Consider the following 27,268-nt stretch of genomic DNA (forward strand, 5'->3'; position numbering starts at 1 on the left):
CCGTCGCGGCGTTGCGCTTATTGCCAACATACTGCACCCCTGCAGGTAGTAATGGTATTTAAACAGGGATCCTCCATGAAATTAAAAAACTGCATTCTATAAAAGAAGAAAAATGTTATGAATAGAATATCCATGTTGGATATGGCCGGTTATAGCCAGCCCCGTGCGGCGTTACTTCGTCGTGTTCCTGTAATGTGGATAGTTTGTGATACAGTAACTAATAACGGGGCCGCAAGAATGTGCTTCAAATAACATAACATTTAAACCAATCAAAAAAAGCGTCAAGGTCAGGTGCACGAATGGTTATCGGGTTTATAAAAGTGTAGTTTAATTAAACGCGTGTTCCATGTACATGGAACCTGGGCTCTCGCTATGCGAGGATGGACTAAGTACACACTTGTCTTGCAGCTTCTGTGGAGATGACGTGATCGGCCCACAATGATACTACACGTGCTGTGCCGGCCCCAGGTGGAAATACCGATTCAATATAATAGAGAGCAATATCGGGATTTGATAATGTATGTAACACATGTACCATCAAAACAGAAATCTATATTTCTCTTTTTCGTCGAATATAAAACACGAAGACGAACTGAATTATTTGCCTCCTTTGAATTCTATTATTCATTATTCGTTTGATTCCATATCAAAGCGGATGTGATGCACAATTTTATATAAAAAATAAGACACAAGGTATGACATAAAACTTGTATTTAATCAGAGATACGGACGAGTCATAAATGTCCTTTTCTCACTTTAAAGAATGGCTTTGTTATATCAATGATATGCAAATATTAATAACATTAATAACAATCATCATCATCATCATCATCATCATCATCATCATCACAACCTACATAAATTAACGCCTTTGGTGTGTAACACTATCACACAACGTCTCGCCTTCAGAGGGATGGGACTCTGAAAATCTATTTCAAGAATTGTCTTACTTTTTCAACTTTCAAGTTAGTTTCGTGAAATTTTGCAAAATTTAAACCATGTCTTTACTACGTCGCTAAGCCAAGAACAAGCATCGACAGCATCGCCTTGAATGCTCTCTATTATATCTGCATGCCCCTCGGTCAACGTGCTCGGTGTTGCCAAACAGCACAGCGTGGAACTCCTCAACGGGCACGTCGTTCTTGTGGACACACCAATTTTCATGGTTGCGTTGTTGCGCGCCCGGTATTTATTTTCGTGGGGAGACAATTTGTTAAGATACCTAAACGAATGGTGGTAATCTTTATGGTGCTTCCGTGACAAACATAACTTTCGTCATGTCCTGTTTCAAAACTCCCCCCAACTGCTCCCGTCTATGGCTGTTTGATATGATAATGTTGATGTGCATGGTGACAAACCAGGTCTAATGGAATCGTGCCCAGCTTTTGTAAAGGATTTCCGCTATGTCCTGGTGATGAGTGAGTGAGTGAGTGAGTGAGTGAGTGAGTGTGTTTTGAGTTAACGCCGCTTGGCGTGGGAGGAAAGTCACAAGTAGTGCAGGTCTTGGATGTTTACATTTTTTGTGAAACCACCAACACGGTAATACTGATAAAAAACATCGAAACATAAACAGGGCGAACCGGGATTCGAACCTACGATCCTAGGTTTCTGGTACTCCAGCGAGACTGGTACTGAGGTCACGGGAAGTTCTGGAAGTATTTTAAACACATGGGTGTTAGAGTTTTGGAATTCCCCTACACAGGCCTCGGGGCAGATGCGTTCTTCTGCTATTTTGTTAGTTTTCTAAAAGTACCTTTCGACAAGTGGCTATTGTATCAACTGAAAAAAACTGCATCCTGAAAACTAGGTGGGTTTTAACGTCGCGATCAAGATTATAACACTTATATATCGACGTGTATGCACGTGCGTGTGCGCTTGTGTTAGTGTCAGTTTTAGTGTGTGCGTGTGTATGTGTGTGTGCGTGTGTGTGTGTGCCTGCTTTTACTAGTCCGGACTTAAAAATGTTTTATAATGCTAGCCAACTGAGACACCATGCCGCAGTTAACATGGATATCCCACTCAGACAAAGTGCACTGACTCTGAAGACCAGTCCATGTTTTAGCTCCTTAATGTTGAAACAACAAGTTCATTCTTTTAACGTTTGTTGGTATGACGCGGCCGGGGTGCGTACCAACGACATTCCGCTCCGCATTATGCATATCCGCTACACCACAGAGGCGGTCTCCTGGCAGACACTCTATCCACTACACAACAGAGGCGGTCTCCTGGCAGACACTCTATCCACTACACCACAGAGGCGGTCTCCTGGCAGACACTCTATCCACTACACCACGGAGGCGGTCTCAGGGCAGACACTCTATCCACTACACCACGGAGGCGATCTCCTGGCAGACACTCTATCCACTACACCACAGAGGCGGTCTCCTGGCAGACACTCTATCCACTACACCACGGAGGCGGTCTCCTGGCAGACACTCTATCCACTACACTACAGAGGCGGTCTCCTGGCAGACACTCTATCCACTACACCACGGAGGCGGTCTCCTGGCAGACACTCTATCCACTACACTACAGAGGCGGTCTCCTGGCAGACACTCTATCCACTACACCACAGAGGCGGTCTCCTGGCAGACACTCTATCCACTACACCACAGAGGCGGTCTCCTGGCAGACACTCTATTCTCCGCACACCACAGAGGCTGTCTCCTGGCAGACACTCTATCCACTACACAACAGAGGCGGTCTCCTGGCAGACACTCTATCCACTACACCACGGAGGCGATCTCCTGGCAGACACTCTATCCACTACACCACAGAGGCGGTCTCCTGGCAGACACTCTATCCACTACACAACAGAGGCGGTCTCCTGGCAGACACTCTATACATTACACCACAGAGGCGGTCTCCTGGCAGACACTCTATCCACTACACCACAGAGGCGGTCTCCTGGCAGACACTCTATCCACTACACCACAGAGGCGGTCTCCTGGCAGACACTCTATTCTCCGCACACCACAGAGGCTGTCTCCTGGCAGACACTCTATCCACTACACAACAGAGGCGGTCTCCTGGCAGACACTCTATTCTCCTCACACCACAGAGGCTGTCTCCTGGCAGACACTCTATCCACTACACAACAGAGGCGGTCTCCTGGCAGACACTCTATTCTCCGCACACCACAGAGACGGTCTCCTGGCAGACACTCTATCCACTACACCACAGAGGCGGTCTCCTGGCAGACACTCTATCCACTACACAACAGAGGCGGTCTCCTGGCAGACACTCTATTCTCCGCACACCACAGAGACGGTCTCCTGGCAGACACTCTATCCACTACACAACAGAGGCGGTCTCCTGGCAGACACTCTATTCTCCGCACACCACAGAGGCGGTCTCCTGGCAGACACTCTATCCACTACACAACAGAGGCGGTCTCCTGGCAGACACTCTATCCACTACACAACAGAGGCGGTCTCCTGGCAGACACTCTATCCACTACACAACAGAGGCGGTCTCCTGGCAGACACTCTATCCACTACACAACAGAGGCGGTCTCCTGGCAGACACTCTATCCACTACACAACAGAGGCGGTCTCCTGGCAGACACTCTATTCTCCGCACACCACAGAGGCGGTCTCCTGGCAGACACTCTATCCACTACACAACAGAGGCGGTCTCCTGGCAGACACTCTATCCACTACACAACAGAGGCGGTCTCCTGGCAGACACTCTATCCACTACACAACAGAGGCGGTCTCCTGGCAGACACTCTATCCACTACACAACAGAGGCGGTCTCCTGGCAGACACTCTATCCACTACACAACAGAGGCGGTCTCCTGGCAGACACTCTATTCTCCGCACACCACAGAGGCGGTCTCCTGGCAGACACTCTATCCACTACACAACAGAGGCGGTCTCCTGGCAGACACTCTATTCTCCGCACACCACGGAGGCAATCTCCTGGCAGACACTCTATCCACTACACAACAGAGGCGGTCTCCTGGCAGACACTCTATTCCCTACACCACGGAGGCAATCTCCTGGCAGACACTCTATCCACTACACAACAGAGGCGGTCTCCGGACAGACGCTCTATTCTCCGCACACCACGGAGGCAATCTCCTGGCAGACACTCTATCCACTACACAACAGAGGCGGTCTCCTGGCAGACACTCTATTCTCCGCACACCACGGAGGCAATCTCCTGGCAGACACTCTATCCACTACACCACGGAGGCGGTCTCCGGACAGACACTCTATTCCCTACACCACGGAGGCAATCTCCTGGCAGACATTCTATCCACTACACCACGGAGGCGGTCTCCTTGCAGACGCTCTATCCCCTACACCACGGAGGAGGCCCCCCTGAGAACAAATACCCTGTGGTATACTGACGTATATATAAGTCAAGTTATGGTCGGTTTATGACTTAGAGGCCTGTCCATTCGTTAAATTATGAGGTCATATGAGGCGTACAGTTCACACGTTTGTCAAAATGACCTCGGAAGACGCGGATATTACACGGGAAAAGTATAAATCCGTCACTTAAAATATCGTCATGCTAAGGGTAAACATGTATAGCCCACTAAGTACTACAGATATTAATGTAAAGAGAAATATTGATATTAACCTAAAACATGTGTTTGCAATACGTTAATATAAATTCTATATTTGACACTGTCACCAGACATTTTAGAATGTTCAACTACAGATTACTAAAAGGCCTTATGATCCCAGATATTGAATTAATTGAGCCCCTTTATATATGATATTTCACATGCTTTGCGTTAATGACACAGATGTTTCGTCTGGTGAATTGACGGTTCAGTAAAATAATATTGTTGTTAATATTAGACACACAAAGACTTCTTTGTAACGGACGTCTAAACCCCTATTGCAGTACACACAACTCCCTGATCAAGCTTGATATGCAGTTTAAAGAAGACGAGTGGTAATATCTCTCCTTCTAAACACTAAAGCTTGACACGTGTACTTTTGACATAAGATAAGATAAGATAATATTTTATTTGCGTGTCAGGCAGTATAAAAATAAATACATTCAAAGTACAAGACAAAATATATAATATACCACCCGGCCGGTTGGCCTATGAGACAGGAGAGATCAAAAATAGCTCAGTTTTATATAAAGAGATTATGCTAGTATCGTTTAGTGAGATACTTGTGGACATAATTTTCTGTATAGATACACTGCCTCTTCAGAGACAAATACACTCTGCCAGTGACGTGAGTTTTTACTTCAGATCACATGAGAATTTGCGAGAGTTGAAGGTTTCGAGAACGGCCGCCGGTGTGGCGGGGACATACAACTGGAACCAAATGGAACCAACTGGAACTTATAGAAAACCAAAGTCCATGAGAAAGTGCCGATAAAAACCTTCTCTCCTGTGTATCTGGCATTTATTTATCAATCTTTCTGGCGACTGGATCGTCATAAAATACTTTCTCAACCGGAGTTTGGAAAAAGAAAAAGCTTTGTTGAGTCGTGTGAAAAGTGTGATGCCAATTGCAGTTACGTGTTTCTTATTTTCGCCAGGGCCCTGTTCCTAAAGCCATCTTAACGCATGACTCAGGTAACTACGAGGGTTAACAGACTGCCATAGCAGTGAACGAGGCCCCGCTCTCTAATACAAATTGAAGGGAGCTTTTATCACACACTTGTCCAACGCTTTTCGCAGGGATATTGACAGATGCGTGTCTTGAACTCAGTTTCAACTAAGGGCAGGCTTTTTTCTGGTTTTTCATCATCGATCGACCCACACCAAAACTTTGTTTCATTTTATGAATTCCGATTCCGATATTAGAATAATTTTCCATTTCCAATTTGTACTTTTTGATGTAACCAGTTCTGGCGACCAGATTTTACCAAATCAGGAGATTCTGATTATCATTGTTGTCATGGATACTACTACTACTACTATGGATACTACTACTACTATGGATACTACTACTACTACTACTACTACTACTACTACTACTACTACTACTACTTACACTACTACTACTACTACTACTACTACTACTACCACTACTATGGATACTACTACTACTACTACTTACACTACTACTACTACTACTACTATACACTACTACTACTACTACTACTACTATGGATACTACTACTACTATGGATACTACTACTACTACTACTACTACTACTACTTACACTACTACTACTACTACTACTACTACTACTACTACTACTACTACTACTACTTACACTACTACTACTACTACTACTACTACTACTACTACTACTACTACTACTTACACTACTACTACTACTACTACTACTACTTACACTACTACTACTACTACTGCTGCTGCTACTACTACTACTACTACTACTACTATGGATACTACTACTACTACTTACACTGCTACTACTACTACTACTACTACTTACACTACTACTACTACTACTACTAATAATAATGATAGTCTCTCTTGGGAGTATACAACTTAAGTCGCCCTTGAGACGATAGAAGAGTGTTTGTATAATAAAAATGTAAAGCCGACAGAAATTCGACCTATTTCCATTTTTGACAAAGTGACAAGAAACAATATTCCATAAATGTAGCCTCATGTATATTGCATCTGCAAAAGTCAGAGAGTATTCTGTTTGTAGTTGCCAAGAAAGTTTGTCATTATCAGGAAAAAACCTTCACAGTGACATATGCCTTTTCGGGCTAGACCGTTGTATCAGGCCATCTGTTGGAACAATGACACACTTTTATCCGATTTGTAATTGTGAATAGTCAAGCGTGTTTGAAGTGTTCATAACCCTTTCAGGATGCCAAATGCATTCATGCATTCTTTGATGCATAGAAATACTTGTTGAAACACGAGCACCTGGAACCTATAACGATACAATCCAATTGGTCAGTCTGCTGGTTGTGAATCGACGTGTACAATTACAAGTTCCCCTTTGTAAATCCCCCAACGAATAATATTAGCACAGTCTAAACAGTTATATTCAGAGGGTGTGGGGTGTGGGGTGTGGGGTGTGGTGTGTGTGTGTGTGTGTGGGGGTGTGTGGTGTGTGTGTGTGTATGTGTGTGTGTTTGTGGATTGAGTTCACAGAAAAGTAATGTGTAACAGAATAAATGAATAAAATCTTTGTGTTGTTTATGGTACTGTAACATTTAACTTCGTCTTATTACTTGCGGTTGACAATACAATGACAGATTGATATGGTTTACCCTGGGTAGTTTGTCAGAAATGATTTGTGTTGACATCAAGCACTTTTATATTTAATTTATTCACAGTTTTTTTTAACCAATTAATCTACTTATATGAAACATTTGTTTTGTGTCTCAATTAATAGATGGGTGACATTTTTAAAATTTAAAATTTGTCCCTTGTCACTACATTTCTCTTTCTGCGCATACATCTTTACAAAATACCTTCATAAGTGGTTTATTGTTCATTATGTAAAATGGTCGATAATGAGTGTTAATCTAACAATGTTTTAAATGAAGTAAGATACTGATAACGGAGCCCTGCACACGTTCCCTCTGCGTGTAAGGCAGATTATCATTACATCAGAGGATCCTGAACTCTCACACCGCGCTTCACCAAGGGTCACGGGTCGCCCAGTACAGTGAGGCATCGGCAGAGTTGTCTTTTAGGCGTGTCAGAAACTGCAGTTCGAATCCCGGTTCGCTCTGAGTATGTGTTTGTCTTCATCATCATCATCATCATCATCATCATCATCATCATCATCATCATCATCAAACTCGTCACCAAAATCAGGTATCATAATAAATATACAGTATGGTAGAAATATTATCATCTTCATCGTCGTCATCATCAGCAACCTCATGATAATCGTCATCACCGTCATTATCACATCACCGAAGGCAGATAATCGGTCGTGGGGAATCTATACTATCAGCAGCCCGGTAAGTGGAAGGGTGTTTATGAGATACTTGTCTTCTCATTGGCAGTCCTGCCATTCCTGCCATTACCCTATCTGCCTCCTCCTTAGCTTCTCCTCCAGTTCCTAGCCGTGGAAAGTCCTTTAAGAAACTCTACCTCGTTTGATCATGACCACGCTTAGCCTCCTCAGACACAAGCCATAAACCACAAACCAAATACGACCCATCACTCGTCAGAAGCATACCGTTAAATGCTCGTTAAAACTACACTCCGCCAGTCAGTGCTCCACTATTTGAGAAAGATTTCCAAAATTACAAGTTATACAAACCCATTGCGTTTAATTCGATAGTCTAATAGGGTATTTGGCTGACATTAAACGTCCGTTGATTTAGACGTTAGTTTCGTATTTTACAAAATGGCGGAGTCGGGTTTCAGTGATTGGTGACGGGATTACGACCATAGACGTTTGTGTCGAGTTTTACTATTGGATGATGGTAATTGTAGAATGACATTTGCCCTGCGTCAAACATCTACACATAGTACTTTGACATGGGGAAGACGACGTTTTAATGTTCAACAATAGCGTCAAAGTAGTGTTTGTGTTCTTAAAGGTTTAGACACAATTGATGCTTCCGTTTATAAGGAGCCATGTACCCGTATTTGAAACGGACACACTTGGCATCTGACGCATGCTCATGTGATATGCGTGTCGGGCAGATATGAACATTTTATCACAGGGAGGCGTAAAACGTCCCCTTGAAGGACTTCTGTAGGTCTCTCTTTCTTTCTTTCTTTCTCTCTCTCTCTCTCTCTCTCTCTCTCTCTGTCTCTCATGCGTCAAATATTTGACATGCATACATTTGAAAACACAATACTTTGCTATTCAGCATCAGTAGGATTAAAACGGGTGGTCTAGTGGTTTATGACGTCTCCAAGGCGTGTTAGGATTCATATGTTCGAATCCAAGAAACTTGATCTAGGCGAACCGGGATTCGAACCCCCAATAAAAGGTTAAGGTTTCTGGCACGTCTGAAGGTCAACTCAGCGCAACGAATTGCAGCGACTTAGATGACTCGGCCAACCCATTGCGGGTTAGAAATGGTTCCCCATGTCCGAGGCTTGTTGTAAGAGGCGATTAAATGGATCGGGTTGTCATGCTCTGTCTTGGCCGGTCGCGTGTCATTGTGCGCCGATAGCATAAATCGTCGCGACTGTTTTGAGTCAGTCACTGCTTCGCTTGTCCCGAGCTATTTACAGCTTGAAATAAGGTTTATATTATTTGCTAGCACAATGCGAGTTCAATTTACATGCAGAACGGACGGAGAAACAGCTGGTGAAGAAGGGAGGAATGTTCGCAACTGAGTTGGGCTTCGCGTAGTCCTGCACCATGACCGTGGAATATATTTATTTTATGAAAAAATAATAATCTAGAAACGCATACAAAAGCAAGTCTAGCCAGCTCAAGCTAGCTCTATTCTGAAATCAGCATAGGGATATATTTTTATTTTTCGAGTCAAGAAGGATATTGTGTAATATAAGATTTCAGAGACTAAATGTTAGTCTAGGCTTCGCGACGCTTTCAGCCTTATCAGGGACGCCAGAAATTGGCTTCACACATTGTACCCACGTTGGGAATCGAACCCGGAGCTTCACCGCTCCTAGGTGAAGAAGACGAGACCAGAGTAGAATAAGAGTTACCCATTCACGATTATAGGAATATTACAGTCTCGTGTTATTAACATTTCACAAATGACGACTTCAAAGATATTTTGTGGCTACTTTATCCAGATGTAAATGAGCTAAGCTTCACCGAAAGTAACCCCGCATCTTCAACATAATAGCGCATATGATGAATGGGAAGGACCACCTGGGTTGTGAAGAGCACTGGGTTAAGTATCGGAGACTTCTAACCAGCCGGGTTTCAAGGGGGCTTGACATAACACCACGGTGGGGGAGACTCGCCACGACTCCATGTGAAGGGGGCAGCAGTGTTATCGGGAGGGGACAGAGCTTAGCCATAGACATGTACAGCGATAGACCCTTATCATCGTTCAGACATGCTAAATAAAACATGAAAATTGAGCCGATCGGTGGAGATTAGTTAGGCGACTGAGTGCCCACCCGACTTCCAAACTGGCGACAAAGCACACGATTGAATTAGCTCTTTACTCGGGTTTAGCCCCGTGTAAAATCTCTTCATGGATTAGAGAATCTCTACACAACCAGTCGGTATCCCTCGGCAACTTTTCTCTCCATTTTTTGCGCTTCACTCAGTCAAATCAATGGAGTCAAGATCATCTCAACTGGGAGACACGTCTGCCATATTGAACATGCATGCACGTCCGCTGCACGCGCAGAAAGCACGGGTCTTTCATGCATGGACTGCACGTGCACATGCTGAATGGACGTGGCGCTAATTACACAAGCTTCACGACTGCAATGTCTTCAAGTATTATAAACCCGGCGCCAGAAGTTTTGGGAGTTAAAATAGGGACAAAAGTGAGCTCGCACTAGCGTTAGTTAATGACACGGGAGAAGGGACCGGATGATGAAATGCGTGAACAACTATTGAAATGTAACGGAGCAACAGACGACAGCTTCATTATCTCCGACAGACGATATAGGGGAGCTCAACAAAGGTAGACAAACCCTCAACACCCAGCACGGTATAAAGTTCATCTGGCCATGAAGCTTTTCACGAGCTTTAGTCTATGTAGGGTCCTTGACGGTTTCTCGTTCGTAGAAAATAAGAGAGCCTTTGCTATAGTCCCAACTCTGATGTCTAGTGGGGAGCAAGTGAATGTTTGGAAACGAAGAGATTAACCCGAGCTTTGACTGTTATGTTAATACCCTGCCTCTAGACTTGGGCCACCCGTACAGTGGCTTTACGTCGTCACAAGGGATCGTCGTGGGGTACTTTTCGTTACATGTGTATTCTTCGTAGTTGTAAACGATGTTTACGTCGGCCCTATCTTGCGTCTATAGGGAATTTTGGCCTTTTGGCTTTCTCATGTTCAAATCACAATTCGCTTCCTGTTTTGAACAGATAGTCCGATTCAAGTTCTGTAGCTCACGTTCATGTACAACCGGGGAAGATAAACCCCAGCTGTATATTCAGTATAAAAAGGAGATTTCTGTTCTATTTAAATGAAATGACAAACCACGTACACATTTGGGTACAAAGTGACGTACATATATTGAAATGTAAAACTCGAAATCGATTATCTAATATGTGTTGGAACCGCTCCACTGCAATACTTACTTGCGACCATCCGGAGTGAGATATAATTTTCCTGTACCTACTAACACAGTACTTGCGACCGTCTGGAGTAAGATATAATTTTCCTGTACCTACTAACACAGTACTTGCGAACATCCGGAGTAAGATATAATTTTCCTGTACCTACTAACACAGTACTTACGACCATCCGGAGTAAGATATAATTTTCCTGTACCTTCTAACACAGAACTTACGACCATCCGGAGTAAGATATAATTTTCCTGTACCTACTAACACAGTACTTGCGACCGTCTGGAGTAAGATATAATTTTCCTGTACCTTCTAACACAGTACTTGCGACCATCCGGAGTGAGATATAATTTTCCTGTACCTACTAACACAGTACTTGCGACCATCCGGAGTGAGATATAATTTTCCTGTACCTTCTAACACAGTACTTACGACCATCCGGAGTGAGATATAATTTTCCTGTACCTACTAACACAGTACTTGCGACCGTCTGGAGGAACGCAGTGTTCTTGTACCACTGACACAGTACTCACCACAGTACCTCTTACCAACATCCCAAAATATATCTGTGGTATCTTTTTTGAAAATAAGATGATTGTCAGAGAGATGTTGCCACAGACAGATGGTTGTCACAGACAGAAGTTTTCACACCCAGATCGTTGTCACAGTCTGATGACTGTCACAGATTGACGGTTGTCACAGACAGATGGTTGTCACAGACTGACGGTTGTCACAGACGTATGGTTGTCACAGACAGATGTTGTCACAGACTGACGGTTGTCACAGACAGATGTTGTCACATACGTATGGTTGTCATAAACAGATGACTGTCACAGACAGATGATTGTCAAAGACAGACGGTTGTGACAGACAGATGGTTGTCATAGACACAAGGTTGTGACAGACAGATGGTTGTCACGGACAGGCGGTTGTCATAAAAAGATGGTTGTTATAGACAACTGGTTGTTGCAGCATAATTGTCAGATGGACAAGGATATGTAATCAGAATCTGTTGGCATTTGAAACAGCATCGGCGGTCAATTATTGCGGAATGTGTCCCTTTGTTTCCAATTAATTTATGCAGAAGAAAATATACTCGCTTAGAGAAGTTAAATTCTGATAAAAATGAATACATATGCACCAACCCAAGTATGAATCACCAACCCAAGTAAGAATCACCAATCCACGTATGAATCACCCACCCAAGTATGAATCACCAACCCAAGTATGAATCACCAACCCAAGTATGAATCACCAACCCAAGTATGAATCACCAAGTATGAATCACCAACCCACGTATGAATCACCAACCCAAGTAAGAATCACCAACCCAAGTATGAATCACCAACCCAAGTATGAATCACCAACCCAAGTATGAATCACCAACCCAAGTATGAATCACCAACCCAAGTAAGAATCACCAACCCAAGTAAGAATCACCAACCCAAGTATGAATCACCAACCCAAGTAAGAATCACCAACCCAAGTATGAATCACCAACCCAAGTATGAATCACCAACCCAAGTATGAATCACCAAGTATGAATCACCAACCCACGTATGAATCACCAAGTATGAATCACCAACCCAAGTTTAAATCAAAACCAAAGTTTGTATCACCAATCCAAGTAGTATCCATCAACCCAAGTATGACCCATCAACCAAAGTATGACACACCAACCCAAGTATGATCCATCAACCCAAGTATGACCCATCAATCAAAGTATGACCCATCAACCAAAGTATGACTTACCAACCCAAGTATGACCAACCAACCAAAGTGTGACCCACCAACCAAAGTGTGATCCTCCATAAAGAAACAAATCACTGTCAATTCCCGATAGTGGGAACCCTCAGAGTTTTTGCGATTAATCCGAAATTCGCTTCTGACATAAAACAGAATTATAATTTGATACAACATCATTTGACCCGTGAAGACCTGGGGTAGAATAGGTCTTCAGGAACCCATGCTTGCCGTAAAAGGCGACTATGCTTGTCGTAGGAGGCGACTAACGGGATCGGGTGGTCAGGCTCGCTGACTTGCTTGATGCAAGTCATCGATCCCAATTATGTGGATCAAAGCTCATGATACTAATCACTGGATTGTCTGGTCCAGACTTGATTATTTACAAACCGCCGTCATCTAGCTGGAATATTGCTGAGTGCGGCGTTAAACAATAAAGCAATCAACCAACTACAACTATATTTGGATTTAAATTGTCTACATTTGGGTATATTTGATTAATATTTCACTATAATATTTCAAAATATCACAAGAGACAAAGAATATGCTTTCAACATCGCACCCATGTTCGGAATCAAAACGTTGTCACAGGCAGGGCGAGCGAACGCTTTACCCACATGGCTACCCTACAGCCTTATCGTATGCAGGAATGTTTAACGTTTGGGTATCATGACGTCACAGGGTCCTTTATTTGTCAACTGATAGACCGAGGGATCGCTCTATCATTAGTGAGATATACACAATTATCTTTCAATTGACGACAGACAGACAACCGAGAGGCAATCTTTACCCAAATCTTATCACGCTCTTTATCCAACAATTGTCTTGTTGATGAGGTTAAACGTACAGGATGACATCACCTCGGAGAATGGCATCCATGAAATCCGGGTTATGTGTACGCGCTGGGCGTGTATAGGGTTAACACAACGCAGCACGTGCAGATGAGAGCAATGCGCATGACAATAAATAGCATACACATATGTGTATTCAGTGCAGATTTTTGTTTATAATTCCAGTATCCGCCCGTCCGCATTAATTCTCGATCCGCACTTTACATCTGCCCAACAGATCGATGAGCCTCCATTGCCCGCCGGAGTTTGAGAAGCCTCACAAAATTATACTTAATTGTTCTCATTACCTTCCAGTGTTCCATCAGATGCCAAGTGGAGGAACTTAAACTGGAGTTATCATCTTGAAAATGAAATTGAAAAGTGCATATGACTTGCACATGGCACTGACTAGATATTGCCAATTTGTCTGATCGTTTCAGAGGAATAATGACCGTTTCCAAGTACTAGGAGTAAGCTGAATTGAGACGACTAGTCATAAGGAAGCGCCACATGCAGAAGTAAAAACATACACGATGGTATACGCGTAAACACCTCAGTGTTTACATATGGATGAAGGTAAAAAACACAACTGTTTAATGGAGAAAATGTGTATTTGCTATAATGCTCTCCGGGAATTTCGCCATACAAGCTGTTAATTAATCGAGGTGAAAATTCGTATCGGTTCCACTTAGACAGTTTTATGGAAAGTAGCATGTAAGTCAACATTCTTACAAAAATCCTGTATACAGGTTTAAATAGTTTTCAGTAGTTTTAAGTGGTTCGTTATTAATCTTGAAAAAGGGTATGAACCTATTTCACATCAGGGAGCATCCATTTTATTTGATTTTACTCAATCTATTTTTTTCTAGCTTTATCCAACAAACTATTTATTTCCTGAGCACCAACAAACAATCTTTTCATTTTCACTACTGAGACCAAAATATTGACATTTCGGAATATGACACATAATAAACTATTCATTTTTACACCACTGCCAACAAATTAGTAATTTTTACACCACTGCTAACAAACTATTCATTTTTACACAACTGCTTCCAAACTTCATTTTTACATTACTGTTAACAAACTATTAATTTCGGGCACATTTCTGAACAAACTATTCCTTCACTGAAATCGAGTGGATGCTCCCTTATACAGTTTGTTGCTATGAAGTTTAATACAAAATCAAATGCTAACCTTAGATAACATTGAAACAGTTGTATCTCTTTTTACACACGATATATTATTTCAAATACATAATTGAGGAAAATATTCGCATGAAATACATAATTGAGGCCAAAAGTTATATTAAATACATAATATGAGGCCAATAACGATATTAAATACAAAATAAAGTAGAAGAATATTCTAAAAACAATTATTATTTTTCAGAATCTTAACACGTAAAAAAATGAATTTTGAGGATCCTATTAATGTCTTTATGACAGTACCAACTGGGGCAGGGTTTGTTCGTCGTGTGCTGACATTGGTGGTTCAATACGCCTGGGAAACAAGGTGAACGTCATTTGGTGAGAAGATTCTCGCCTGTGAATGCTAACTATTTGATCCTGGCAGCATACCTGCGAGAGCAGCACATAACCCATGTGTTGATAAACTGCTCCCTAATTTAAAATACATGTACTTACAGCGATGTTTTCGTATCTACTCAACACGGGGCGAGATAATCGTGGCAAGTCAATACCAAGTGAGACACGTTCGTCTCGAGCTGCTGTATTTGAAACAGTTATATGAGAAGTAGCATACATGCACTTGTAATGAGAAACATGTCCATTAAAATATACATTTAAATTTTCGAATATAGTAAAGTGAACAGAAAGAACTGTTTGTAACATTATCCGCCTTTTGTGCGAACTGTTTGAAAACTAGAAAAAAACAATACACGTACTCTTATTTAGGCAAACCCTTTGATAAAATCAAGTTAACCACTTTGATTAACCTAGTTAACCATTTCAACGGAAACCCATTTGATCCAAACCCATTAATCCCTTTGTGGAAACCCACCAATCTCTTCGTGGAAAACCATTAACCCCTTCATGGAAACCCTCTAATCTCTTTCTGGAAACCCACTTATCATTGTGTTGAAACTAATCTCTTTGTGGAAAACCATTAATCTCTTTGTGGAAACCCACTGATCTCTTTGGAAACACATTAATCGCTTTGTGGAAACCCACAAATCCTTTGTTAAACCTCAAAATGTTTCGAGGAACCCACTACTCTCTTTGCGGGAACCCATTACTCTCTTTGTGATGTTTTGTTTGTTGTTTAACGCCGCACTCAGCAATATTCCAGTTATATGGCGGCGGTCTGTAAATAATCAAGTCTGGACCAGACAATCCAGTGATTGACATCATGAGCATCAATCCACACAATTAGTATACGATGACATGTCAGCGTGTCAGCGAGTCAGCGAGCCTGACCACCCGATCCCGCTAGTCGCCTCTTACAAAAAGCATAGTCGCCTTTTACGGCAAGCATGGATTGCTGAAGACCTATTCTATCCCGTGTCACTCTCTTTGTGAAACCCCATTAACCTATGGGTGGAAACCCGAGGATCTGAATGTGGAATCCTATTTGTTCTATGAATCTATCAAATTACACCACTCATGTCAACCTTGCTGAAAACGTAGCATGTTTGCCTCTGTTACATGACAAAGATTGGTTTTCATCAAAAGGGTTCATGTGTTTTCAATCAATGGGCTAATGAATTTTCACCAAAGGGGATCAATGCATTCATGTGAGGGGTTAACGTATTTTATCACATTGGTTAACGTTTTTGAAGAAGGATTCACACGTTTTCATCAAGTTGTTTCATTTGTTTGATCGAAGAGACTAGTGGGTTCCCACAAAAGAGATTAATGGTTAAATAAGGTTACTCAATGGGGTTAACTGATTTCTTTAAAGGATTTGCGTTGATCCCCCCAGAGGGGTTGACATCGTATTACAAAATATAATCCAATATGAAAGTTAAATAGTTGTCATTATATCTGTTACCGAGTTGTTTCATTAAGGGATGGAGCGAGTGTGAGTGAGTGAGTTTGGTTTAACGCCGCTTTTAACAGTATTCCAGTTATATCACGGCATGTCAGCTTGATGTGGGTGGAAAGCCCGAAGGTCTCAGACGTTTACCACTTCGGTAAAACCCACGAGCACGGGTATGGTGCTGACAAACCTAAAAACAATTGGGGCGAACCGGGATTCGAACCAACAATCAGAGGTTTGTGGCGTGCCCAAGGGACGCTACTCTGCACAGCGAATCGCGGCGCCTTAGACGACTGGGCCACCCGTGCCCCCAAATGGGTGGAGGGATTTCCTTTGAATTGAGTATAGAGATTTAGAGTGAGTGAGTGAGTGAGTGAGTGAGTGAGTGAGTGAGTGAGTATGGTTTTACGCCGCTTTTAGCAATATTCCAGCAATATCACGGCGGGGGACACCAGAAATGGGCTTCACACATTGTACCCATGTCGGGAATGGAACCCAGGTCCTTGGCATGACGAGCGAATGCTTTAACCACTAGGCTACCTGACCGCCCCAGAGAGATTTAGAAGCACCCTTTATGATGCGGCATTTGTAGATATAAAGACATGGGGTAAACACACTGTGTCTTTGAATTATCCTTTATTTGAAACAACGGTATCAAACCATGGCGTTCATACTCGGATGCCACGTGAAGAATATGGTTGATCATGGGTAGTTTCTAGGTAAAGGTTGCATCCCAGAGTCGTCCTGGTTATATATCTCCGTTTGTCAGCACCAGACGCGAACCCAGACCTGTATGACCTTGGGTTTCTGGCACGCTGTGATATGACTGAAATACTGTTTAAAGCAGTGTCAACATCAACTCACTCACTTCTGAATATACATGTTGTAAATAATGCTTCGTTGAACAAATGGAAACACAGATGCCATGGTTCCGTCCCTCTAAACTTAGCATAAATACTGAAATATTCACAGGAAAGAACACTTCACGTAGACTTGTAGGAATATTGCTACAGAGGCTGGACCCCCCTGTCTGTAGGACAAATGAATTCGTACAGCACGTCAAAGAAGCTTTCTGGACCATTATCCTCATGTTTAACATACAAACTCTCCTTACACGATGGTAACTAGGTCTATACGATGGTAACTAGGTCTACACGATGGTAACTAGGTCTACACGATGGTAACTAGGTAACTAGGTCTACTCGATTGTAACTCGGTATTCACGATGGTAACTAAGTCTACGCGATGGTAACTAGGTCTACACGATGGTAACTAGGTTTACACGATGGTAACTAGATCTACACGATGGTAACTAGGTCTACACGATGGTAACTAGATCTACACGATGGTAACTAGATCTACACGATGGTAACTAGGTCTACACGATGGTAACTAGGTCTAAACGATGGTAACTAGATCTACACGATGGTAACTAGGTCTACACGATGGTAACTAGATCTACACGATGGTAACTAGGTCTACACGATGGTAACTAGATCTACACGATGGTAACTAGATCTACACGATGGTAACTAGGTCTACATGATGGTAAATAGATCTACACGATGGTAACTAGATCTACACGATGGTAACTAAGTCTACACGATGGTAACTAGATCTACACGATGGTAACTAGGTCTACGTATACACGATTGTAACTCGGTATTCACGATGGTAACTTAGTCTACGCGATGGTAACTAGGTCTACACGGTGGTAACTAGATCTACACGATGGTAACCAGGTCTCAGTCTTAACGTTATTAAGCATGACGTCTCTGTACATATTTCATATGGTGTTTTTAATGGTGTTCAATGATTTATATTCTTATGCACAAGAACAGGCTGAAAACACATACATGCGTATTCGCAACTGATATTTTATATGCATTGTCTTCAAATTGATGTACAAGATGACTGTGCTTTTGTTCTGTAAAGAGAAGAGACTGTATGTTCGAATGGGAATACAGCGTTATTCCCTATTCCTCTGATGAGGTTTCATATGTGGCAATCATGTCGTTAAAAAAATGTTCATCTATATCAAATAGTATTTATAACTTTATCATCGCAAACTGGCTTCAACAGGAGTTATCGCCTGGGTGAGATCAAGCTAGAAGATAATGAATTGCATCACAATGCCATGCAGACCATTGTGACGTATTCGGTTTATATGACGTCATACCTCAAATGACATCAGTCATCCATCTGCCACAGAAGCTGAAGGGTATTCAGCATTGGTTATTATTGTTAACGAACTGAAAAGGTTGGATGAAAGATTTGAGATGATAAATAATCTATTACGTGTCTTTTTTTATATCAAATATGTTAACACTCGTTGAAACAGTTGTGTGTTGATATATGTAACATCAAAAGACGTGAAAATGAGATGCTCTAAGTACGTGAGCATGAAGTGTTACATGAAGTGCGTCAGGCAATAAATACTTGCAAATTTGATCCAAACTGTATGAATGGCGGGTGCTACCGGTAGGGCAGGAAATGCTTACTCTTTCCGCGAACACATGGTGTCATCACTGACTTTCAAATCCATTCCTAATATTTAATCAGCTAATTGCCCTTTACGCCAAGTGGAATCTGTTTCGGCAGAAAATCTTGGCTGGATATTCTCTTGCATTGACAATTTATACATGCAAACGTGTTGTCTTTGATTTCATGTGAGTCTTTGTGATGTAATTATATGATGTTAATTAGTCTTTATGGATATCATTCATAATGTAGAGAGGGTCACATACACATGTTGACTTTATATAGCCTTGGTCATGTTCACACTCTGTGTGTACAACATTTATACATATTGTCTCAGACGTTCGATGGATGAAAGGCATATCCTGACATGAAGCATTTGATTACATAGACATGTTCATCATATTGACTTCATCTCGTTGTTATTTTCAGGGGCACCAGTAGTATCCGTGAATTATCAAAAGATGACCATTTGTATTTGTATCAGCATGGCTTCCATCTATTTTGTGTGTTATGTTCTAACTTTATATGACTGATAGTACATTTATCAAACTGAAAAGTCCAAATATACCACCTGCACAATACAATCAGTCCCGACAAGTTACAGGGGCCATATCCGATAACATTGCATCAACATGTTGCCGATGAGATAAGAGCTGGGTCACATTGCTTCATACACAATCATCCATGTCCATGTACAAAGAGCATTATTCCCCGCCTCATCTCCATACAGCCATTGCCCTTTGTTTGCAATCAGTTTCTTGAATAACGGACACACCTCAAATCTCAGAAACCTACCTGATCGATTCTTCTAACATTGGCACATTTAGTGTTAAATACCTTTGTTTTGATTGTTTTAAACTTTGCAAATTAAGGGGATACGAATTCTGAAAGAGACGGTCTTATTTGGAATAAGTGAAAAAGATAAACTAAACTGATAATAACAAATATAATGACTTAAAACAAAGGATAAACTTTGTACATAACTCATCGTGAAACCTCCTCACATCGATGTCCTCGAGACCATCGCATCACATCGACATATCCGTTGTTTGATACAATTAGTGTGTGGGTAATAACAGGCTTATTCGTGAACCAAAAGGTTCCATCATTTTAACATTGTGTCGAGTTCATGGAGTTTCAGTTAATAACGCTGCCCTGCACACGTTGCTCCACTTGGTGTATGGAGCCACATTCATAGACACATATCCTTATAAGTACTTGCTCTGATCTGGTTGATATTGGCTGGTTTACAATTGTGTTCAAGTATTGAAGGGTCTATTTCCAGCTTGTATACCTTTCATAGTCTTCCCGGACATTCTTTCTAACCACGTGACCTAATATAAATATCAATATGAAGACGATGCATCTCAAATAACATTTGTCTTTCAATTTGATGGTAAGATATTTAGGTAAGCAGTAAGCATCTCCATAGGCAACAACTGAAATTTCTGCTCGGATTGGAAATGTCAAAACAAGGTAATTTGGCCAAGAAGTTTAACGTACATTTGAGGTATATCGATGATCTGATATCGTTCTATAACCATCAAATAGCCAATTCCCTTCCACTGATTTATTTACCCACCTGAACTAAAAATATAGGATATAGGTGAGACCACCTTATCTATTTCATATTTAGATCTATGCAGAAACATTGGGAATGACAGAACACTCTCCACAAGACTGTGTGACAGACATGAGGGATGACTATCAAAAAACTTTTCCTTCATGTCGAGCAATATTCCCACAGCTCCAGCCTTTCGTATTTACATTTCACAACTTTTGTGATACAATAGAGCATGCTAGTTTTTACCATGATTTCAAAAAGCGTCATACGAACAATTTCGGTGAACAATTTGCCTGCATTTGCATGCGTTTGTGACGGACACGTTCACCTTTGCGCGAACATCAGGTATTTGATAGTGATTCATAAACACATGCTTGTGATAAAGTCGGAATCGCACACTCGTCTCTTGTGAATATATAAAGGGCTTTGTCCCTTTTATTAAAAATGAATTACATCAATAAAAATATAAAATGAAATCTTATAAATTAACGACATGTTCAGATATAACCTTTCAATCTATTGATAACAGAACACTTAAACACAGCACGAGTAATGTTTCTTCAGTACCTGTTGAGGCCAAATTATAACCCCTTCATGTCATAAACGAATACATGCCTTTGACACATGCCGAAACAAATCTTAGTCATAGAAAACCACGTCAGAAAATATATATGTGTATATCAACTGCTTAAATATGCTCATTCAGATCGGTGGGTTCTAGATTATCAGCCCCTGCCGTGCATATTCTTATTTATTTAAGCTCGTTCCAAGGTCCCCAGATGGAAGTTCTAATCTTTATGTGTTCACCTATCAAATGATCCCATATCAAAAGAAACCTATAAAAGAATCTCTCTATCTCAGCTTCAGAGAATTCAAGATTCATGAGATTTTGAGTTCATCACCAAATGCTAATAATCTCATCATGCATTGGTACTCAATCTGTGCTGGGCCCCTTGTCGTAATTACTAATTTGCTGATATCAAAGAAACATGATCAAGCCATAACTCCATAAACATTGTATCTACTGCTGGAGCAAGTGTGCATGTCCATGTGCTCCACTGCAAGTAGTCGCGTTCTGTTTATACGGACTGGTGCGATGGTGAAATTGAACACAGCGCGAGACTGATCATGAACAGGCCCTCTTGTCAATAGTCACCTATCTTATTAGCACTTTGTGAAACGTAACTCAACTCAACAAATCTACCCCCACCCCCCACCCCCCACCCCCCCAACAAAAAAAGGTTCAGATTCATCCGTCGTAGGTATGTGTGGACGTGTTCTTGATTAAGCAAGCATAATCGTCACACTTTTGACTCGATTGTAAGCTGTCTATTTTATCAAGGTTCCTTTGTATACAGATCCATAAACGATAGAAAAGCATTGTGGTTTTTGGTATTACCAAAATTTTAAAAAGAAAACAATCTAGTTAAATAATAAATTATGAATTGACCCTTACGGGAGTGTAGACGAAAAGTCCATTATACAAGACACACAAGAAGAACAAAACAAAGTCGTTTGACAGGTCATGGGTCTGCGAACTTGATTTAACAATATTTTGTTAAATATTACAGTGGCATACATGCTCGTTGCTGTTTCCTAAGAATCTAGTATATAACATGTCTCGTGTTACACTGGTTTTGCTGACATGACAGACACAGGCTTTCGGCTCTGTTTATTTCAAATAAATTTCAGATATATCTGACAAATATATAACACACTACATATATATTGTTCAATACATGTACATTCGTTGAAATTCATACGCAAGTGGATTATCCATTTTAAAAATCTCTTTTGTTCACTTTTGAGTCATGTCGGTGGCTTGAATGTAAATATAGTAACTGTGTAATTAATGAAATGCTTGTAGCAAACTGCAGGACAGAAGAAAGTATACACTTTCAAATTAGATTTGACCAGAAAATGTCAAACGTTATCAAAACAGTCGCCAAGACTCCAAACTCCAAAACACCAACTATGTAACATGTATTAGATACATCACTGTCGTATAACAATTTTCACACATAATGCATATGTATTATAATTCTATAATTGATTAGTATAATATGATGTGTTGGTACTTCAATGTGTGTAGCACGTCAACATGCACGAGGACATGCACGGTCACTTGAGAACATCGAACCACCGGTAACAACATGCAGTATGCATGGGTGAGATTTGTTACGTTTCTCTATATTATCATATCATCATGATCAAATTTACAAATTCATGAATCCTTCATGTATCGTTCATTAAATATATAGGGATACCATTTCACATATTGGTTTGCTACAAATGCATTGCGATATAACCAGACTTTCCATATTTATCTGATAACCTTATGTTTCATATTTATTTATGTTCATAACACAATAACTATTTACTTTCGGTTTGACATGGTGTACTACTATATACAAAATGCATGATAGTTTATTATTATCATGTTCCGCCGATATTCGTAAAGAATGTCTTGGATTTATGTTTGTAGCTATTGTCTTTAGTCTTATTGCCTAATGACAAACTTTAAATCGTTTAAGGGAAATGACAATCAATTAAACAAACAATAAACATATACCACATGAAAATAAGGCAAAGAAACCTGCTTCAGTTGATGACAAATTTACCGCAAGTCCTGTGAAGAAAACGTGATAAAGCAACAACGATGTATGAATATAATCAGTTAAATACTTTAAGACTTACCTCGTCTCCATTTGTGCTGAGATTAGGAAAATCTTCCGGATCATATTCGTCTGCCCTGTCGGACACGAGGTAATCGTTCCGGAACGCCGTTCCTCTCCCCGTGCCCGCTACCCCCACCCCCACACAGACACATACCCCCGCCAAGAGGGGAAACACATTCAACATAGTTAACTAAATCTCTGTCCCACTTAAAAATCCTTTCCTTAAATTTCAATCTTTCACAAAGTCTTCAATTTCCTTCATTTCTCGTCTGCTCGCTTTCGTAGCTTCCATTTTGCTTAAAGTGTCGTCTGCTCTTATTGAGATATAACTAAGCGCCCTTTGATGTGCTTTGAAGTAAGCTAATCCTATATCCCTCCACCAAGTCACTACCTGCGCACAAAACACTACACCGCGCCGATTCCATGAAGCCAAGCACTGAATGAGCCGGACCAGCGCGTTGGGCTACATGTAAACGCACTGTCACGTGACCACCGCTCGAGATTTGAGCTTCAGTACGGACGGGGAACGGGAAAGCTTCAATTAATTGCGATCTCTAATCGGGAAAGTAAAAGTAACAAATCCTAACTATGGATGCTAGATGCAGCTACTGTTGAAGTGTCCCCTTTCTGCGTTGGAGGCGATTAAGCACGGAGTGTACTCAAAACTAGGGGGGCTTGGCTCTGCCCTGAACACTTAGACAGCCACTGTCTTGTAAATCCCTTCAAACGACCCTTCTCTTTTGATTCCTATTTTATATCGTGTCTCGAATGGCACAGATTTGGAGAAAAGATAAAGAGGGGGGACGTTTTGGCTTAAATTAAACTCCCCAAGACTGATACTGTCTGTTGTAACTGATTGTGTAAACATGTTCACATATGTGTAGGCTGAAAGAGTCTGCTCGGCTGTGGGCAAGATTAATTCATGAATGTCGGGGACAGCTGAATTGAGAGTTTACTAGATCGATATAGGATACTGGCTGTTGGTACCTGGAATAGGGATGTGAATTGATACTAACAGTGGTTTATGATACAACTAATTAGTAGTAGCAGTAGTAGTAGTAGTAGTAGTAGTAGTAGTAGTAGTAGTAGTAGGGAGTGAGTGATTGAGTGAGTGAGTATGGTTTTACGCCGCTTTTAGCAATATTCCAGCAATATCACGGCGGGGGACACCAGAAATTGGCTTCACACATTGTACCCATGTTGGGAATCGAACCCGGGTCTTCGGCGTGACGAGCGAACACTTTAACCACTTGGCTACCCGACCGCCCTCAGTAGTAGTAGTAGTAGTAGTAGTAGTAGTAGTAGTAGTAGTAGTAGTAGTAGTCAATTGATATCGTGGATAGTGCAGGTAATGAAATGATGGATACTGCAGATAATGGATAATGCAGAAGAAGGCAATTGAATCTTGGATAGTTCGTGTCAGAGGTAATGGAATAGTGAATTATGTGGGTGTTAGATATTGCAGATAGTGAATAATGCGGGAGTTTTACGTACTTCTCGCTAAGTGACACCTAGTGTTTGTAGAATTAAACATAATTTAGTTCACGTGACTACTGGGTAATAAAATAGTGCATTACGTGCGTATTAGACATTGCAGATAGTGGATAACGTGTGTAAATGTGACAGTGGATAATGTGTGTGGAAGGTAAGGAAAATAGTGGATAATGGGGGAAGAAGGTAAGGAAAATAGTGGATTATGCGGGAAGAAGGTAAGGAAATAGTGGATAATGCGGGAAGAAGGTAAGGAATATAGTGGATAATGAGGGAAGAAGGTAAGGAAAATAGTGGATAATGGGGGAAGAAGGTAATGAAAATAGTGGATAATGCGGAAAGAAGGTAAGGAAATAGTGGATAATGGGGGAAGAAGATAAGGAAAATAGTGGATAATGGGGGAAGAAGGTAAGGAAAATAGTGGATAATGCGGAAAAAAGGTGAGGAAAATAGTGGATAATGCGGAAAGAAGGTAAGGAAAATAGTGGATAATGCGAGAAGAAGGTTAGGAAAATAGTGGATAATGGGGGAAGAAGGTAAGGAAAATAGTGGATAATGCGGAAAGAAGGTAAGGAAAATAGTGGATAATGCGGAAAGAAGGTAAGGAAAATAGTGGATAATGCGGGAAGAAGGTTAGGAAAATAGTGGATAATGGGGGAAGAAGGTAAGGAAAATAGTGGATAATGGGGGAAGAAGGTAAGGAAAATAGTGGATAATGCGGGAAGAAGGTAAGGAAAATAGTGGATAATGGGGGAAGAAGGTAAGGAAAATAGTGGATAATGGGGGAAGAAGGTAAGGAAAATAGTGGATAATGGGGGAAGAAGGTAAGGAAAATAGTGGATAATGGGGGAAGAAGGTAAGGAAAATAGTGGATAATGCGGAAAGAAGGTAAGGAAAATAGTGGATAATGCATACTGCCGGTAATGAAGATAACATGGGTAATTAGTTAATGAAGATAGTGGTAATGTAGACAGTAGATATGAAAATAGTGGATTATGCAAGTTCAAAGTAACAAGGGCTGTTGGAAACGTGTGGATCGAATGTAATCAAGATAGTGGAGAAATTGGGTTGTAGGTGATGAAGATAGTCCATTATGCCGGTAACAGATATTGAAGATGGTTTATTATGCGGTCGGGGGGAGATATAATTGATCGTGCCGGCAGTAGGTGATGAAGATAGTGGATATTGCGGGTTGTATCCCTAAATGGTAAAATATTGCTTAACACAGAATCAGTAAATTAGCAGATGTTGGTGGCGAAAGAAAGAGTACAACTTTGAAACGTCAAAACCCTAGATAAAACAGATATTCAGGTTACGATAATGAGTTGAAAGTTGTGTCAAGCATGTCTGTGATAAAGGGAAAGTTTTGTTAAGTAGAGAGTACTATAAAGAAGGTTTTGTTAAGCATGTGTGTGATATAGAGAACGTTTTGTTTAGCATATGTGTGACATAGAGAACGTTTTGTTAAGCATGTTTATTATAAAGGGAAAGTTTTGTTCAGCATATGTGTGATATAGAGAACGTTTTGATAAGGATGTTTGTGATATAGGGAACTTTTTTTTATGGATGTTTGTGATATAGGGAACGTTTTGTTAACCGTGTGTGTGATATAGGGAATGTTTTATTAAGCATTTTTGTGACATAGGGAAAGTTTTGTCAAGCATGTTTGTGATATAAGGAAAGTTTTGTCAAGCATCTGTGTGAGATATAGGGAAAGCGTTGTCAAGTATTTGTGTGATATAGGGCAAGTTTTGTCAAGCATGTGTGTGATATTTGTAACGTTTGGTCAATCATGTTTGTGATATAGGGAATGTTTTGCCAAGTATGTGTGTGATGTAGAGAACGTTTTGTTAAGCATGTTTGTGATATAGGGAAAGTTTTGTTAAGCGTGTGTCTGATATAAGGAAAGTTTTGTTAAGCATATGTGTGATATAGAGAACGTTTTGTTAAGCATGTGTGTGATATAGGGAAAGTTTTGTCAAGCATATGTGTGATATAGGGAAAGTTTTGTCATGCATGTGTGTGATGTAGAGAACGTTTTGTTAATCATGTGTGTGATATAGGGAAAGTTTTGTCAAGCATATGTGTGATATAGGGAAAGTTTTGTCATGCATGTGTGTGATGTAGAGAACGTTTTGTTAAGCATGTTTGTGATATAGGGAACGTTTTGTTAAGCATGTTTGTGACATATACATATATTATGAACTTCACTGCCCTTAACCGGCACTCAAAGAATACTTCATTTTAAGTATGACAGATGTCATGTGATTGCAAAAAAAATTATTTCTTAAACCCATCTTCGTTGAACCGATTGATAGTTAAAAAGACATAATCAGATTGAACAACTGTTCTTTTAATTTTCAATCACA

The 27,268-nt window shown here is 40.9% G+C and overlaps 1 protein-coding gene across 2 annotated transcripts in view; it reads right to left on the reverse strand.

Annotated features, from left to right (window-relative positions):
* The window catches only part of LOC139471683 (adipolin-like), a 70,933-nt gene extending 47,101 nt beyond the window's left edge, over positions 1-23,832 (reverse strand). For both annotated transcript variants that reach the window (XM_071254134.1, XM_071254133.1), the window contains exon 1: positions 23,428-23,832. In XM_071254134.1, coding sequence (XP_071110235.1) covers positions 23,428-23,592 — 165 coding nt within the window. In that variant the 5' untranslated portion in view covers positions 23,593-23,832. The remainder of the gene's footprint in view (positions 1-23,427) is intronic.
* Between the last annotated feature and the right edge of the window lie 3,436 nt (positions 23,833-27,268).

This window comes from Haliotis cracherodii, unplaced genomic scaffold (assembly GCF_022045235.1).
Source record: "Haliotis cracherodii isolate W230 unplaced genomic scaffold, xgHalCrac1.p SCAF_23, whole genome shotgun sequence".
NCBI lineage: Eukaryota > Metazoa > Mollusca > Gastropoda > Lepetellida > Haliotidae > Haliotis > Haliotis cracherodii.